Source organism: Argiope bruennichi, chromosome 10, assembly GCF_947563725.1.
Source record: "Argiope bruennichi chromosome 10, qqArgBrue1.1, whole genome shotgun sequence".
NCBI classification, from domain to species: Eukaryota; Metazoa; Arthropoda; class Arachnida; order Araneae; family Araneidae; genus Argiope; species Argiope bruennichi.
This window is the reverse complement of record NC_079160.1, coordinates 53,783,115-53,802,859: the sequence shown is the minus strand read 5'-3', so window position 1 is coordinate 53,802,859 and position 19,745 is coordinate 53,783,115. Positions and strand designations below refer to the sequence as shown.

At 31.5% G+C, this 19,745-nt stretch overlaps 2 protein-coding genes across 2 annotated transcripts in view; both read left to right on the top strand.

The window, feature by feature from the left end:
- LOC129988726 (synaptogenesis protein syg-2-like) overlaps nucleotides 1-9,534 on the top strand; it is a 168,266-nt gene extending 158,732 nt beyond the window's left edge. The window contains exon 8 of the mRNA XM_056096994.1: nucleotides 9,089-9,534. Within this exon, the coding sequence (XP_055952969.1) occupies nucleotides 9,089-9,174 (86 nt within the window). The 3' untranslated portion in view covers nucleotides 9,175-9,534. The remainder of the gene's footprint in view (nucleotides 1-9,088) is intronic.
- Nucleotides 9,535-15,840: 6,306 nt separating this feature from the next.
- LOC129987538 (histone-lysine N-methyltransferase SETMAR-like) lies at nucleotides 15,841-16,218 on the top strand. Its single transcript, XM_056095506.1, has one exon. The coding sequence runs from the start codon at nucleotides 15,841-15,843 to the stop codon at nucleotides 16,216-16,218; it is 378 nt and encodes a 125-aa protein (XP_055951481.1).
- The last annotated feature ends 3,527 nt before the right edge of the window (nucleotides 16,219-19,745 follow it).

Genomic DNA, 19,745 nt, shown 5'->3' with positions numbered 1-19,745 from the left:
ATCACATAAATGTACAAAAAATTTTAATCTTATGACCTTTAGGAGGTAAGTAAAAAATCGAGTAAAAATTACCATTTCAAATTAAATAAACGAACGAAACTCTATTAATAAATTTGATTTATAGGAGAATTTTTGAAAGAATTGTAGAACTATGCCAAATTTTGGATCGAATTCATCGATGGATAAACTGACTGCTTTTTAATCCTCTCATATGAATATGATAACTGAAAAACGAAAATATCTAAATCAAAGAAATTTGGCTCAATATCTTCACACCAAAGTTGTGGATATACGAAAGCTATTTTTTTTAATTCTAAAACGCCATAAAAGAAATACAAAAAAAAAGTGAATAAAGATTAAATTCTTATCAAACATTATGATCACATGTGGTTAGTTTTCTATATAATCGCCATAAAAATCCGGATATTTATCACATAGATGGACCAGATTTTCGATCTCCTCTTTGAAGAGCATTGGCGTCAATGATATAAAATAAATCTTAATGTTACTTTGAAACTTCTCATTTGTCTGAAAATGTTGGCCTACCAGCCAATTCTACAATACAAGTATTCCAACACGAACAATCTCTAAATTAAAGGCAAGTAAAAGCGCTTACCTTTATTGTTTTGTTGGTTGGAATCTCTTTTTTAACATACTGGTGTTGTTGTCTCCATCTGCAGCTGAAAATCTCAAATTTCTAATTAGTGGCAGGTTCAGTGACTATGACTCATTAACACGGGGAACTTTTATCTTTAAGAATATTATTTAATAGATACTTGATTATATGTTACATGATTAAGAATATATTTACAAAATTAGAAGAGAATAAAACGCGTTCGTTGGTTGCCGCCAAAACGAGAGGAAGTCAACAAGCCCCTGGTGGTGAGAAGAGAAAGTTCTTTACAGTTAAAACTGGTTACAGTTAAGGCCTGGTTCCCGACAACAAGGAAGGGATTAAAATCATTCGACCCTAGGCTCCACGGCCAATACGGTGCAAAATCAAAGATGAGCCTATTTTTCATATTAATTTTAGTCAATAATATTTCATTTCAAGTAATAAATATTTTTTCTCTTATATCCTCAATGCATAAAGCGTTCATTAGATTTGCTTGACGGGTCCGATTAGGCTTGGTGCGGATCTTGTCGCATTCTCGATGAACGAAATCAATGACGCAAGTCAGGAACGACAACAACGTATTGATGAAGTGATTTGGGGAAAAAAAGGTAGAATCCTAGACAGTGAGTTAATTAACTAGTATGTCAAAATTGCGCCTGTCTGTGTGTCTATTATCCAATTGATTATGCCTGTCTGTCCATTATTTAGGCTGTCTGTGAACACGCTAATCTCAAAAATGTATTAGTTTTGAGAAATGAAGATCTATGAAATAGATAAATACTTAAAACAACGAACTTTTTTTTAAAAAAATATTACTACCATTTTATTTTGCCGGCGTCCTGGCATAGAGGTAGAGCATCTTCCCCGTGATCTGGACGTCCCGGCTTCGAATCCCGGTTCGGACATGGCTGTTCTTCATCTGTGTTCTATCAGTGAGGTATGTGAATATACCCCCCCCCATGTAAAAAGGGGTTTTGCATGCGAATGTGTGTGTTTCATCTTCATACGAGGTAGAAGCCTTGGGTGCTCAGCGTCTTTACGCTCAGAAGCTATTGCACCCCCTTTCCGTGGTAACGCGGACACGTCATCGTCACTATTTTCTTTTATTCCAAGTACACAAAAAGAACTCATTGTAATTGTCAAAAAATAGAACTCAAGATTACGACAAAACTCCATGTTTCATTCCATCCTGAGTCCGAAAAATACAGTTTTGAAATTATGTATCTTTACTTTATTATAATTCAAAAATGGATTGAACTGGATGGATGTGATGTAGTATGTATTCTTTGCATTACATTTGCAGACTTTTATCCAATTTTGAATGAAATCTGATCATAGGAAGTCTGTCTGCCGCACTGCAGTTGAACGCGGTATCTATAAACCGTAAAAAGCTAGACGGATAAAATTTGGCTCACTGAATTCGTATCTCAAGTGTAGTTTCCTATCAAACTCTGAACCAATCTCTCGAAGGGTTGATTATCTATTGGTTTGTACTTTAACATATAAATGTAATAATTCAAAAATTGCCGCGACTTAAGTAAATGAAATTTGTTAGGGGATCTTGTTTATAAAATTTTAGTTCTGTGTTAAATTTAGTTTCCAATCTGTCAGAAAAAAAACACAAACATAGCTTTCCTTTACTTTACTACGAAGCATATAATTGACACGTGTAAAGCTCTAAAAATAAAAATCGCAGTACTCGTGACGTTGTTATCTATGTATAAAAATGTGGAGCTTGGAGAGGCCAGAATGTCTTGCATGACAGTGGCGAACAATTGCTTATGAAATATAGAACTTTGACTTAAGTCTAGCATTCGATCTTTACATGCCATAATACATGCCATATGGTTGTTTAGTGGATTTGATATGCGCGAGGATTGAACCTGGGACCTTGGGGTTCGCAGTCCAGTAACATGACCATAATACCAAAACAATTGCTCGGGTAGCGGAGCTGTTAACTGGCTTATATGCTATTCACCACAGACTCTCCCACCTGTGAGTCGGAGGTGAGACGAACGATATGACTGTTGAGTGGGGATGTATTTTTAGCTGTTTTCTAATGGGCCTGTACCCAGTTGAGTAGCGCCAAGCGTTATGGCGAGCGTTTGTGGTTGCTGATGCGCCAAGTGAGTCTGACGGCTTTGGGTTGCTGTAGGTAGATGGCGCCACAACAGCTGTACGAAGGTTGAAGTTTCATCGTCCAAGGTCACCAATTTAGCGGATTCGGTATGCACGAGGATAGAACCTGGGACCTTGTGGTTCGCAGTCCAGAAACATGACCATGATATCAAAACAATTTCTCGGGTAGCAGAGCTATTAACTGGCTTATATGCTATTCACCACAGTTGAAACACAAATACCGATGATAGAATAATTATCTTTGTCGCCTTTATTCCTATTGAAACCAGTACTTAACACGGGAGTGCAGTTGTAGTCACAAAATCACATATCACATTTCATTGATTTAAATCATTCATTTATGAATTGTTGCGTTTAGATAAATACGGAGGTACAAACCGACAGAAAGTCACCCCTCTGAAAGATTTATTTCAAAATTTGATAAGAATCTATACTTCAGAAACTGAAACTGTGAACCAAATTTCATTTACCTAAATTTTCACTTTTATCAATTATTGCATTTGCATGTATTCAAAAATACAGACCGACAAACTGTCAACCCCTTTATAGATTTGATTCAAAATTGGATAGAGATATATATTTTTGATACTTAATCTGTATCAAAAATTTTATCTATTTAGGTCTTTAAATTTTGTTGGTATCATGTTCTTTTCTATTCAAACAGCAGGACTTCCTCTGAATTTTTTTCAAAATTTGACAGAAATCTACGTATTACTACAGAATCGATATACTAAATTTCATCCATTCAGCTGAAAAAAAAATGTTGTGCTATTTTCTGCACAGGTAGACAAATATAATTCCAAAAATGTTCTTTACTTTCTCATGTGTGAAATATAGAGAATGTATTATAATCGTCAAAAGAATTCGAACGAGATTTTGATGTCGTGTTTCAGATATCCCTGCTTTCGGAAAATATATATTTGGTATATATCTGTGGTGGTAACTTCATAAGCCAGATAACAACCTCCGGACAGGGGTGTGCGCTTTTGTCTAGTGGCTTTGTTATTCGGCTATAAACCCTAACGTTGCGAGTTCGAACCTCAACCTTGCACATTGGTGACTCTAGTTCTGAACAACCACATCCTTCGTTCAGCTGTCGTGGCTCCATCTACCCGCAACAACCGCTCACCATAACTGGCGCGATAAAGCTCAACCGATTCGTTGGTGGGGTAGTATTGTGGTGGTAACTTCATAAGCCAAATAACAGCCTCCGGAAAGGAGTGTACATTTTTGTCTAGTGGCTTTGTTACTCGGCTATGAACCCTAACGTTGCAAGTTCGAACCTCAACCTTGCACGTATCTATCTGCATGTGACCACTATATCTCAAAAATACTTTGAGGCTGACGGATGAAATTTGGTATACAAATTTTGAGCGAAATCTATTCAAAGGATTCAGATGAAGTATATCTGTCCAGCTGTTCGATAAGGGAGCTCGTTAACTTCAAAACGTAAAGAGCTAGACAGATAAAACTTGTTACATTGGTTTAACATTTAAAATGCAGATTCTTATCAAATTTTTATCAAATCTGTTCAAATGGTTAACCGTTTATCGATCTGTACTTTCACTTATATGTAAATGCAGTAACTCATAAATGAATTAATTAAATTAACGAAATTCGATATGCGATTTTGTGACTACAACTGCATTCCTGTTTTAAATTTTGATTAAAATCGGTCGCGAAAAGAGGTGCCCAATGTGTATATTCGCATGATAGATTCATAAAAATACTAAAATCGTGCCAAAGATCTGTATTTTGTAACTATTGTTCGCCAGTGCCACACAAGACATTCGCGGCTTTTCCCAAAATTCTCAATTTTATGTGTGGTAAACAGAGAAATCGGACACTTATTGGAGTGTATGCGAGAAAGTATCGAGGAGACCTCCCCAAATGGTTTACACTCAGGAAAGTCTGAAACATGGAATCAAAATCAAAATCCGAATTGCTTGACTGTTGCAACGTTTTCTCATCCACAAACGAGAAAGTTTTTTAAAAAACGTTAAGAAGCCGATGTCCATTCAGCAGTTTTGTAGCGCCATCTATGAGTGAAAAAGCAATCTAATATGGAAGAGTTTACAATAATTAGTAAGGACAGAACATCGTCTTGCTCTTAACAACCAGTATTCTCATTTGAGGATGTAATATTTTCATTTCAATGGCAAATTTAACTAGATTTCTATTTATTTTTTTACTTTTTTGAACAAATTAATAAATATTGTCAAACTTTTAAACAAGTTTTAATTATAATATACCACTGATTAGCCAGATTTTGAAGTCAAAGAATGTCATTTTAAGATTTTTATTCCTTTTTTCACTTTTATTTATTTTTTATAATGCTAGGTAATCAAAAAATTCTTTATTTATTGTTGTTTTGTTTTATTCCATTTTGTAAATCTTTTGATATACATCTAAAAACAGTTTATAAAATGATTTTCTAACAATTTTTTTCAGATTAATATTTTTTTTAAAAAGCGAAAGAACACTAAGAAAGCAATTTGAATTTAATGTTGCTTTGCAGTTTAATTGTGACACTGTAAACATAATTTTAAAGGAATTAATATTTATGATTACAATTAACTTGGGTGTTGAATCGATTGGGTGGTTTATCGATCGGAGAGAAATGGTGGAATATATATAACGTGGTTTCCAAGAAAAGCAAAACTTGAAATCAGGATGTTAGTTAGCTTATGTCAGTTTTTTTTTTTTTTTTTTTTTTTTTTTTTTTTAAGCAGAATATGATTAGTGGGAAAAAGAGGCAAAAAGAACAACTGCATGTCAAACTCGCATTTACTGGTGAAAACATTTGCTGATGAATACTAGGTACAAAAAAAAGTAGTAACGTTACACCCCAGATTTATATATATACTAGCCGCCTTTGGCTACCAGCCGGTTCGCCAATCTTAATGCTCGTTAAAATTTTAATAATTAAATATTTTATGCAATTTCTACTTTAATAGCTTCTTCATCAAAATATTTTAAAACTTTAAATTTTGATTATCATATAATTCATTCATAATATTATAAAGGCCTTCAGTCATAACGTAATATGTATCTCCCTCATTTTCTGTTAGCACCCATAGAATTTATGCTTTAAATTAAAGTGGAAAGAATTTATCTTCAATTAATATAATAATATTTTTTACTGAAACAAAGCATTTTTTTATAATCTGATTACTGAAAATAGAGTCACTCAGCGTTTAAACTTTATGGGCACTAAAGAATATCTTTTTAAATTTATGTAATATCTCAAGAGTTGGTCAACAAAATTTTCTTAGATTCATTATGAGCAGATCGATTCATTAACAATGTTTAAATTTAAATGCATCAAACACTAAGAAAATAAAACGAATCGTTTAAAATAAACGGTTGAAAACGGTAGAATTTATGCATTAAATTAAAGTGGAAAGAATTTATCTTCAATTAATATAATAATATTTTTTACTGAAACAAAGCATTTTTTTATAATCTGATTACTGAAAATAGAGTCACTCAGCGTTTAAACTTTATGGGCACTAAAGAATATCTTTTTAAATTTATGTAATATCTCAAGAGTTGGTCAACAAAATTTTCTTAGATTCATTATGAGCAGATCGATTCATTAACAATGTTTAAATTTAAATGCATCAAACACTAAGAAAATAAAACGAATCGTTTAAAATAAACGGTTGAAAACGGTAGAATTTATGCATTAAATTAAAGTGGAAAGAATTTATCTTCAATTAATATAATAATATTTTTTACTGAAACAAAGCATTTTTTTATAATCTGATTACTGAAAATAGAGTCACTCAGCGTTTAAACTTTATGGGCACTAAAGAATATCTTTTTAAATTTATGTAATATCTCAAGAGTTGGTCAACAAAATTTTCTTAGATTCATTATGAGCAGATCGATTCATTAACAATGTTTAAATTTAAATGCATCAAACACTAAGAAAATAAAACGAATCGTTTAAAATAAACGGTTGAAAACAGGTTTTAAAAAAACTACTTAAAAAACGATGTACTTAAAACTATAAGCATATACAAAAAATATATAACTAACATAAATACAATTTACTTACAAAAGCATGCAACTAACTCAAAAATAATTTAAATCATCCATTGATAACGTTGTCATGGCAACAATCAGAACAGAATGCGCATGCGTGAATTTTCTTCGCCGGTTACGTAACGCAAATACGTGATTTTTTCTACGCCAGTTGGGGTAACGCTATGCGGATTAGAAATTTTTAATTTCCTTTATTCTGTTTTATTTTAATTCAAAAGTACTTCAGAATGAATCTGAAAGATTGATTCATTAACAATGTTTAATTTTAAATGCCTCAAACATTAAGAAAATAAACAGAACCGATTGAAATAATCCGCCGAAAAATTTTAACCCTAGCCTCATTACTGTTGGGAGAAAAAAAAACTGAAGCCTTTCTCGTTTGGCGCTGGGGATAATGGAAGATTTTTTTGGCGGAAAAGTTGGCGGTGGGGAAAATGGAAGATTTTTTTGGCGGGAAAGTTAGTTTTTAATTAATAATTAAAATTCTAATTAAAAATTCGAAAAAAGGAACCCCAGGTGCACATTCCCAACCTCCAAGGTATACATGTACCAAATTTGGTAGCTGTATGTCAAACGGTCTGGCCTGTAGAGCGCCAACACACACACACATTGAGCTTTATTATAAGTATATATATATATATATATATATATATATATATATATATATATATATATATATATATATATATATATATATATATATATCCTTACTAAAGCTTCTTAAAATGTAGGGCACATAAAAAAATATGTAGGTTGTGAAAATTATCAAGGGCATTATTTCAAATTATTAAACATTTGTGCACAAAAATTTTTAATAATAAGTGAATGAAAAGGACCACATGGTAAAAAATAGTGCTCCTACAGTCAATCAAAGTTCAAATTGACACTGTGTGAGAAAATAAGCAATGAATTAATTCGCATCTCTATTTCACAGAATGTCCAATCATATCTTGATGATGGTGTCAACATTCAAATTATTGAATAACATCATGGATATACCGTTCAACAACTTTTGTTGATAAGGTCATTTTAATAGTCCCGAATATAATCTTAATATGGTGCAGAGTAATCGATATAATTCAGTTAAATACCAATAATCGATATTCTATAAAATGAAGTTTTACATTTCAAAGGGATTTTTTTTTAATTTCATATAGCTCTTTCTAAGCCACTTAGAAAAAACATGCATGGCATTTGCGGGGGGGAGGGGGTACCATTCTTGCAAATTGTTACACATTTTTAATGTGTAACAAGATATTGCAATTACCGAAAAAATTTAGTTGTCCTAATTTTTTTTTAAGATATTGCAGTTATCGAAAAAAAGTTGTTTGTGCTAATGAGGCATTAATTTGGATAATTCAATTTATTTTTCTATCTTCAGTATTAAGAAAGTTATGGCGAAATGAAACTTTCAATCTCACCACTACCAGCATTTTCACTCCCTTTGGTGAGCCATTTACGAGCTCGTCCGAGATTTTTACATTTCTAGCAACATATTCCAAGCCCAGTTAAACTCCAAACAACCTGAGACAATTATGTTGTTCACAAGATAATATGATCAAAGCGTTATACGCATATATATATAGAGAGAGAGAGACGCATAGGACCGTAGCAATAGGTAGTCTTCCTATAGGAATCTACTTAAAATACTTCTGATAGATAAGCAAAATGATTTTTATTTTTAAAAAAGAGCAATTCTAACTTGTTTTTAAATAAAATTTTATATGATGTATGAATATGGAAAGAGTCCAATCTGGATCATTGAAATATGATTCTGTGTATGTTAGATAGTATTTCCGTGCCCTTGATTTCTTTTATTCATTAAATAAGGGCAAGGGCTGTTGGTACAAGTTGCTGTACTATGTTTTCCATGATGTTAGTACTGTGAATGCTGGATAATATCCTGTAAATATCTTGGCAATATTATTAGGCATTTTGTGCAAATAGGAATAGTTTCTCGATGCCAGTAACGAGCTGCCGCTTGATTTACAATGAAAAATTTCATAAAAATTTTCTAAGTAATCGTTTTATTAATTTATTTTAAGTAACTATTCATTTAAGCTTCATTTTCTTATTTAGTTTCTAACCTTAAGATAGAAGTAATTTTTTTAGCTAAATGAGGATGCCAAAACAAGAGGATCCAATATCGTGAATATATTATGACAATATTATTGAGAATTTTATGCCAATAGGGAGTACTAACGTGTGACCAAAACCTAGAGCCTCTAACCTATATTATTGTTATTGTATTGTAGTATTCTAATTTTGTTTTATCTCATTTAGTTTCTAGCAGAAGCATATGGAGTCCTTTGGTTCTCCATCCACTATGCTGTCTTTTTATATTTCTGGTATCCAGAAATTTCTTTTAAATGCAGACCTTCAAGTGGTGAGAAAATTTATGAAAGAAGAACAACGTATGATGAATCCCAGGGTCTTTCAAAAGACGTCCCAACAGTTCGTGTTCCAAGTGCGAAATTCATTCTTGGCTCATCCGATTGTTCGAACATGTTTCAGAACAGCTACATCTGCTGACCAAAAAAAAACCTGGCAAAATGACCTCATCATATAATGTGACAACAAATTAACATGGAATTCTGTCTTCATTAATAAATATTTTATTGAATTTCAAAATGTATGGGCTAAGCTCCTGAACAGAAAATAGAGCAATGATTGTACTGTGCTGCCATCTATTGTAAAGAGAAAGAAATACTCGTCAATCGAGTAAAGGATGAAGGCAATATATTATTGTAAATAAAGTTTTGCTTGTTTTATTTTGTCTTTTGATATGTTGTTAACAAACAGAAGATTCACGATATTTTTCATTCAAAAAATATGATATTTTTCATCCCACAATGAACTTATTTCTGATACACAATCATTAAATCCGATTAGTGCAACATATTTAGAAAAAAGAAAGTTTTGAAATAAAACATGTACTATGGGATTTAAAAAAGGGTCAAAACCCTACTTTATTCGAAATAAAAATTCAACTCTATCAGTGATATTTAAGAAAACAACAGGCAAAAAAAAACTTGCCAATGCCAGAATATATATTTTTTTGGATAATCGAACGTATAGTTCTAGAACTTCCATTAGTTTCCCAATTACCTGAATCTCAGTTATCTAGATTGCCAGTTATTCAAATGCAACAGAAATAAAAGGAAAGGATACGAAACTACTGACTTTAAATTATATATTCAAGCTCTAATATTTTAATACCAGAAATAAAGTATACAAAATGCAAACAATTATTTTTGTTGTCTTTAAATTGATATACTAAAAACAAATTTGATGGGTTTTTTTTAAATTATCAATAACCTTTTACTCTATAAATTATCCAATTGTCAAGACATTCGATTATACGGAACGTGTTTGATCCCAATTAATTCGAATTATTTGAGTTCTACTGTATTGTTTATAATTTGTGATGTCATCTACTAAAGAAAGAAATTAAAAGAGTCTCTCAAATTCTTTGGCTGGAATGATTCCAAGGGTACATACTCTGCGTTTTTAACCCTAGCTATTTAATTAAGAGAAGGTTAGAAAAGATTAATAAAGAGGTTGAAAAGGTTGAAAAAAGAGATTAGGCCGTATCCAGTATGCTATATTGAACTAAAATTTGAGAAACAATTATTTTTTTTAAGTCAATTATATAAATAATTACTTGCTATGCAAATTTTGTAAAAAATTAGTGCATTTCATGAATACATAATAATTTATTTGATAGTGAAGATTGTGGTTTGGGTGAAATGACTTGAAGACACATGTTGTCTTTTATATGGTTTATTGGTAACACCAACAACAAAAGGCCCATGATTACGCCATAGTGGAGTAGGCCTAGAGAACTACACATAAAATTTTTCGGGAGAGAGCCGAGATCACACTCCCCCCGAGTACAGGAGTCAAGTTCCCTTCTACTGGAAAAAAAATGTACTAAACAATAACAGGGGGACCACGTGATGCATGATTGCCGGCTAGCTCCGCCCAGGAAGATCACGTGGTTAACTGAATTCTTAACAAATTTTTGAAACATTTTAACAAATTTTGAAAAAGCTTGAATTTTTTTAATCCACGTTATCTTGTTTAAGATAAAATAATTACAAATTTAGAATTTGTAATTATTTTATCTAATCTGCTTTTTAATGTTTTTTTTACGTTGCACTTAATCTGCATGTATGTTTCTTAAGGTATATAAAGTCCAGTGTTTATTACATTTTTAATCCCAAATATATTTAACTTTTAAATCCCCAATTCATATTGCAATATTTTCATAGTTAGGTCTTAAAAGAATTTTTTAATGTTCCTTTTGTACGAAATTCGCACCTTTTGAGTGGCATTTCTATTTTATAATTCTGTTATAAAATAGAAATGCTGTCCTAAAGGCCATTTTTTTAAAAATATGTTATGTACAAAGGTTGGGATAAAATAAAATCTTTTATTTTATTTCAAATTTGCACCATTTTCGTAAGCGTTTGCTTTCTTGCACGAGTGTCGCGTTGTTAAACTTGAACAATATTTTATAGTATATATATTCTATATTCTATAGTTTATGAAATGTTTTGTAATGAAACATTCAGTCTTGGAGTAAAATTGAAACATCCGTAATTGGGAGGGTAAAACTGAAACACCAGAAGATAAAATTGAAATATGCACACTTGAATGTAATATTGAAACAGCCAAACTTGGAGGTAACATTTTGAAATATCCATTGTAGGTAAAATTTTGAAATATCTATCATTGGATTAGATTTTTAAATCGATACAGGATAGTCGATAAAGGGTAATCGATTGTCACTTTTACAACCTTTTCAAAATCTGCTAGGGTACCGGTGCTCAAGTTATTTTGTGGCCGACTGCAGGTTCCGCAGCCCACCACAACCATTTGTGGAAGGTCTGTTCCAGGAGCGAGCATCAGTGTGGAAGGGACTTTCCCTATGCATGATTGAATTTCTTGTTTGAGAGCTTCCATTGGACAGATCGTATCGATTGTTACTTTCTGTCGTGATCCAAGACCTGTAATTAAAATACCAACAGGAAGATCATATCAAGGATTTGAATCATACATTAGGGATGATGAATATTTTATGAACGGTTATTAAGTAAGCAATATTAAAAAGTCACAAAAACCAGTGTTCAATAGTTTTTAAAGAGAAGTGTGATTCAAATCCTTAATATGATTTTGCTGGTGATATTTCGATTACAGGTCTTGGATCACGATAGAAAATAAGAATCGATACGATCTGTCCAGTTAAAGTTAAGAAACAAGAATTAAGACATGCATAGAGAAAGTCTTTTACAGACGCAAGTTCCAGGAACTCCCCCCCCCCCGCCTCCAATTGTTGCGAAACTTACTGGTCACAAGCAGATAGTTTTTCATTTCACAAAGAGCTCCGTGCGCGCCTCCGGTATGGGGCTCTCTTTCCCCTTACTTGTAGTTTTCCGGGGTCCTTTGACGTATGTTCGTTTTACCGACAATATGAGGAAAGCTTCCAATCGACTTACCCGGGCGAGATATCTCTTAAACAGAAATAAAGCCATAATTACTGAGATATATTTAATGTTTTTCCATGACAACGATTTGATACTTATATAATTAAATTGTCTATACCCAGTTAGTATGAAAATTCCGCTGCCACCAAAGAATGTCCAGTTTTTTTGTTTGTTTTTTTTCATATGTATGATTTATTTTTAAGTCAGAAATAAAAGTGATATTTTAAATAAATTGCCACTGATAAATTTCCCATCATAGATATTTAAATACAGCTTGGATGATGCATAGAAATTCATCCAAGTGTGAATATTTTTTTAATGTGCAACAGAAAATGTAAATGCTAGCATAAGGTATATATCAATGATTTTTATACATCATCAGTGATATGGCTGGCAGTGTGGTGAAGAAAACAGAATCGTTTATTAAAATTTCTATTATAATATTCATTTTCAATGTAACCTAGATTTTTCCTTAACGGAAAAAATTAAATTATAATGTTCGTATTAAAATTATATATTTTAATTAGTTTTTGTTCTTTTTTTCAATAAATTAATTTTTGAAAAATATTTTTAATTGTAATGCAAATAAATAAATTGTCACTTTAACATAAAGTTTTTTTATTATTATTATTATTAAAAACTATTTGAGTGGTACATGAAAGAGAAATAAAATCAGTGGTTTCATAGGTTCGAAAATAAAATAATTCATAAATTTGCTATAAAGATGTTTTTATAAAATGCCCATAATACTTGCTAAGTCTTAGTATCTAAAAAAATTGAATAAAAGCGAAATTTCTGAAAATTATAGAATCGATGAAAGAGGATTGTAACTCCATCTTTCTGTCAACTATCCCTTTTTTTTCTCCACCAACCCTAACCCCACCTTTCCTTCACCACCCCTGTCAGTCAACTATATTTCAATGTGTATAATGTGTGTCTATGTTATTTTTATTGGAACTTAATTTCATTTTTAAGGAAATTTTTAATATAAGGAACAAACATAGAATATATTAAAAAAATAACAAAATTTCATTAATCGCAAAATATTTATATGCAAAATAAAAGTATCTTCAAATTAGCAAATTTAAATGTTAAAATAAATACTATATTAAAAAAATCTTTTGTATGTTTCTTAGCTATGTTTCAAAGAAATTCTTTTTTTACAAATTGCCATCATGTATAACATAGGTTCCCAAAGTGGTCCAGGTGGACCCCCAGGGGTCCATAGGAGACCACACGGGGGTCCACGTAGACGTGAAAAGAAAACAGAGGTTCTCAAGTTGTAAGTGGGGGTCCACGAAAAATATTCTGATTTTCATTAAAGAACAAAAATTTTGGCTTGGGTTTACCTATCAACGTAGGCAGGTAGCATCATTCAATAGGTAGGTACTCAAAAATATTCGAAACTCAGTTCAAACACAGAATTGAATAGAATAGGGCACAAGAAAATTTGCTACTTTTTTTTTTCTTAACACCCCTAATTTAGGGTGATATTTTTTAGGGGTTTTGGGAATACAGTAGAAATGTAGCAGCAGGGGGTCTACTGAAAATAGTAAAACTTTGAAAGTGATCCACGAGAAAAAAAACAGTTTGGGAACCTCTGATGTATAAGTAAGGACAGCAAAATGCCGGTTTTGTGGCCTTCAAAACTATATACTTTTAGGAGTTAAAAGAACTTGACACTGATGTTAATATTGTATTTCGATAATATAAATAATAATTATATATAAGCAACTATTTCACATTTTTTTAAAAACCTAGAATTTTAAACTACTGTTCAAAAAATCATAAAAGATTTTAAAGATCGAAATTTGTATAAGTCCCTTTCTCAATTTGTGTATTTTACCCTTTAACAAGGTAATTCAATAGAGGTCCTCTTGAATCTCATTCTTTCTACATAATTTTCTAAAAAAATCTGTCTTTTGTTGCTTAACGGTTCAAATATACAATTTATAAATAAAAACCCATCATAGCGGTGTTAATAAAAATGATACTATCTATGGCTTGTTTATTCCTTAAGAGTGTAAAACTCAAGCTAGTCTATAAGATACTATTATGTAACTCAACTAGCATTAAAATTAGTTTACACAAATTTAATACATAAATTAAATAATTCCCAAGTTTTGCTTTAACAAAGTGGTAAGAAAACTGTAATAAATCTGATGAGTTAAATCCGATAATTTTATCTATATTAGTTGTTCCCTTACTGATTTCTAAGATTAAAAGCTATTCAAACCAAAATTTAAATCGGTTAATAATTTAATTCAGTTGAATTTAATGACAGAAAAGGTATACCATCTAAGAGATTCCTATTCTCGAAATATCAATATATGATAAATAGAAAAGGTTTCTTCAATCATTTACTATATATATAACCATCAATCACTTTGAGGAACTCTAGAGAACATCTGCGGTCAGAAATCGCTTCAGATTGATACCTACAAAAGAAGGTAAAGAAAGGGTGCCCCCCCCCCTGGTGGACAGGAAACTCTAGCAAAAGAAAACCATTCTCCCATCCCCTTTATTGAGATCACAAACGGAAATGGAGAAATCTGTGAATGGGTTGAAAAGTAAACGGACCAGTTATTCTTAGAATTACAGAGTTTTTGAAATCATTCGAAGCCTCATATCAAGGTAATTGGAGCTATTCACGGATAGTGTCTGCAAGTGTGAAGCCATTGCTTTTATCAGTGGTATCAATGATTTCTTGACTTCAGTGACTTTTCACTTGACAATATCAGTATCCTACGGAGATAATTTCTAATTGCCTGTGACATAACTTCTATTAGTATCCATTCTGTTGGCGCCATCTGCCGGTAGAATATATAAGGGGCAGTGGATTGAAAACGAAATAGACTAAATAATGACCATGGCACGGAAGTTGGTAATTCAGGTAGATGTGTCTATAGAAGTGCCCTCTTTCGAGAATCAGGAAGGAACAGCGCGAGCCATCACCGCTGTGCCATTTTTCTGTTAGATGCGCTCGAAGTGAGGTGAGCGAGTTGTGTGTACGTCCGACATAACTATGGAGGCCGGGAAAGAGGAACAAAGATATGTAGTGCGTTTTTTTGGCTGAAGAAGGATTGTCAGGAAGTGAAATTCATGCCAGAATGTCTTCTGTGCATGGCACAAACAGTACATCACGTGCGCGTGTGTTTGACTGAAACAAACGATTTCGAGAAGGTCAAGTGTCATTGAAAGACAACAGTCCGACAGGACAAGCTCATCTTATCATTACAACTTCTGTCATTGCTGCGATGGATGCTGCTGTCAGAAATGACAGCCGGCGGGCTGCGGAAGACATTCGGCTCATGATGGGTATTAGTCACGGTACCACTCACGCCATCTTGACAGAGCATCTGAAGTACCGAAGATCTGTGCGCAAAGGGTTCCCCACAGCCTGAATAGAATGTCGATATCACTGCAGAGCTAGAATGGTATGACGTTGAAGAATTTTCTTTCCTTTCTCGAATTGCCACAGGAAATGAAACCTTGTGTCATCATTTTGAGCCGGCGAGCAAGCGTCAGAGCCAACAATGTAAGCACATGGATCCACCAACACCGAAAAAATCCAAAGTGGTGCACGCCAGCTCCGGGAAAGTCATGATGACCTTTTATTTTGACTGCAAAGGGCTGCCGCTCACTGACTTTCTGAAACACGGCACCACAATTAAAGAACAGCGGTATGGGGAAACTGCACAAATTGAAGCGCGTCATCAAGTCCAAACGTCCAAAAATGTTGACGAAGGGCAGCATTATAATCCTCATGATGTTGTAACTACGCTGCAGAAGTTTCGTAGGGAAGTCCTTAAACATCCACCATGCAGTCCAGATCTCTGCCCATGCGATTACCATATTTTTAGAGCCCTGAAGAAAGACTTATGTGGCCTACGATTCAATTCGAACGCAGAGGTGCAAGCCTAGGTACAATTATGGCTTCGCAGGCAATCGCAATCATTTTCTATGACGGCATTGATCGTCTTGTGTCACAGTGGGATGAATGTATTAACAGTTATGGCAATTACTTTTGAAATAACAAATAGTTTACTTACTTTTTTTTCCTGTTGTCTCGTTTTCATTTGACTGCCTCTTATAGAATTAAAAGGAAAATTTTAAAGAAATGATTATTTTTTATTTCAATTTTTTTTTCAGAAAATACTTTACTCCAATAAATAAATTAAATAAAGAGTTTTGAAAAAAATTAACACTTTAACTCAAATGGATGAATTAAGTCAATCTCGTTACTTAAATTAATAAATGAAATAATAATTATGATTAAAAATTATTAATAATTTTAAATTAAAAGGAATATTAAAATAACAATTATTTGGAACAAATATTTAAAAATAACAATAGTAAAAATATTTATTTTTAAAAAAATCGTGGATTATGCACCACAAGTCATCCCTAGTACAGTGACACAAAAAAAATATATGAGCACCGGTACCCCTTTGATTTTTTACCAAATACCTTCTATGGAGACATCTTTTGTCTCCCATAGAGGTTTTTTTTTTTTTTTGTTTGTTTGTTTGTTTGTTTTTCGTCCTAGCCCATGCAACTGGAGCAAGGTTTTGGTAAAAACTTGTATGGATTTTTGTTTATCGTTTCAAGACAGGTTTTATTGTTATTACAAAACACTTTCAGAAATCACATCAGAATCAGTATTTGCTAAAAAATTTCTAATAAGCTTTTTCATGTAACTTATTCTTAATAATTTCTTTCCTCAGCAAAATATTTTTTTTTCTAAATTTAAAAGTTTACGTCTCTGTTTATTTTGCTATGCATTTAGGGATGCGTAATCCACGATTTTTTGAATAAGAAATAATTTTGCTATTGTTATTTTAAAAATTTGTTCCAAATAACTGTTATTTCCATTATAGTAGTAATTTAAAATTATTAATTAGTATTAAATATAAAATTTATTATTAAAATTTATTATAATTATTTATTAATTTATTTATTATATAAAATTTATTAAAAATAATTAAGTATAAATTATTAATTATTAATAATTTATACTTAATTTACTAATTTAAGTAACGTGTGGTTAAATTAATTTATCTATTTCTGCCTACTTTTTAAATATGATTTTTTACAAAACTATTTATTTAATTTATTTATTGGAGTAAACCATTTTCTGAAAAAGTGAAATTAAAAATATATGTCATTTCTTTAATATGTTTACTTTAGTTCTATATTCTACCAATAGATGGCGCCAGCAGTGAACAAAATATATGCAATCAAAAAATCATGTCACAAGCAGTTCAAAATGATTGTTTGGGGATAATGCATTGTAAAATGTGAATATCGGAAAATCAAAGTCGCTACCAGTAAGGGGAGCAGCGACTTCACACTTTCCAGTGAAGTCACCGCTCCGATAAATTTCAGTGATATGCAATTCAATGATACGATAATTCCAAAAATAAACGATCCGTTCACTTTCCAACCCATTCACAAATTTCTTCTTTTTCTTTATTCCCATTAAGGGGATGGGACCCTCAGGACACAAGAGAAAAATGTTTTGTGTTTCTGAGATTTCTTTTCCATCTCCTGAAGGTTCGGGGATCAGCCGATTACCCCTTCTTTTCTTTCAGAGATGTCGGCTCAGACCGCTTAAATTTTGATAACATAATATCAATACGGAAGTTGTTCAGTTGCGGTTTTAGATTGAAGAGAATTCGTGTCACTTTTTTATTTCTTTTCCACTTACAACATATTTGCCTATTGCCGACTTTAAAATTTTATATTAATATTGAACATAAAATTGAAATCGACTCCTTCGATGTCTTTTTGGTACATTCACCTAAGAATGATTGATCGTGTATAAATTTTTAAACATTATGAATAAAATTTTTTTCAATATATTTTTTAGCATTTCAAGGTAAAAATATCAATACTGAGGAAACTTGAAATTCTTTTTACTTGAATTTGTAATTGCAGTTTTTGATAATTCTATCTCATTTCTGCCGTTTTTTGATAACAAAGCAATTTTGTTGTTTATTATGAGGTTTCATGGTACATTAACCTGAGAATGATTAATTTTATATTAATAAAGTGAAAAGAAAATTTCTTTTTTTTAAGTTGATTATTTTCCACGTATCATACAACAAAGAGGTCTTATATTCTTTTTGGTTAAATATAGTTTGAAAAAAAAAATGTTATCATGTAAACATTTATCATACAAAATACATACTTTTATGGATGTGATCTCATAGATCTTTGTAAATGAAACCATTCATTTCTTCTATACAATTCGAAAGAATCATTTAATGAGTGGATTATTCTAAACATAACTAATTTTATATTCCTTTTATAGGCTTTTTCTATTCTTTTAATATAAACTTTTTTTCTCTAAAATGTCTGTTTTAAATCTAATTCTTAAGGATAAATAACGTAATGTATTTATGCATTGCTCTGAAATACGATTCCTTTAAAATTGAATTTCTCCATTTCCAACATTGTTTAATATTTGCTACATTGTTTACTATTTTTAAGTGTCTCAAATTGGGCAAAGATATTGCTTTCCCCTTCTGTAGATTTTTCGTCCAGTAGGAATGCTAATTAATTCCCAGCCACCCGAAAGAAGTATCAGTGTTGCTTATCGCGTCGAATTTTCGCTTTGTGAGAAGAATAGATCTTTCTTTCTTTCTTTTTTTCCGATTTCTGAGAAAAATTAAAATTGCCTTGTAGTTTCAAAACGCAGCAAATCTGTGCGGGAATTGGTAATCGCGTTTCATATAACACTGTATACAATTTTTGCTTTGATAAGGTTCTAGTTGTTGATAATTAAATGTGTCCAATCTCATGAATTTTTTAAAAATATTTTAACTTATTAAAACATTTTTATTACATTGAGTTGTAAAATTATTTCTCGAAATTAGGGAGATTTATTTCCTGAAACAACAACAAAAAAAAAATGTATATATTTGTATAATTTTTTTATGGGGTGAATTTATTTCTTGTTCTACTGTTAAAATATTTCTATCTGTTTGTGTTTTTTTTTGTGTGTGTGTGTAAGTACATTTTTAAAAATAAGTAAAATTGATATGATTTAAATAGTATTGTTAGAATATTTTGTAACCATTAATGAATTAAAATCTTAATTATTTACTCTCCAATTTATTAATTTTTATTATACCACATTTCTTTATAGTATTCACTAAAATGTTGCAAATACTACGTTTGCTTCTCATAACGTCCAGAAAAATAAGATTTCTACTGTATTAAAATGTTTCAATTTTTTTTCATTAATAGCCTTATTCTACTACACTATTCTGCAAGTTTACCGTAAAAGAACTTAGGCATTGAACTTTTTTCATAATTTTTCTGTGAGGTAAATTTCCTGCTGCATTGCCAGTAATATGAATGATATATTCTTTTGTGTTCATAAAAATAAAGAAGAGACTAATTGGATTTTACAATGAAATAATAACTAAGTAAGAATCGTATAC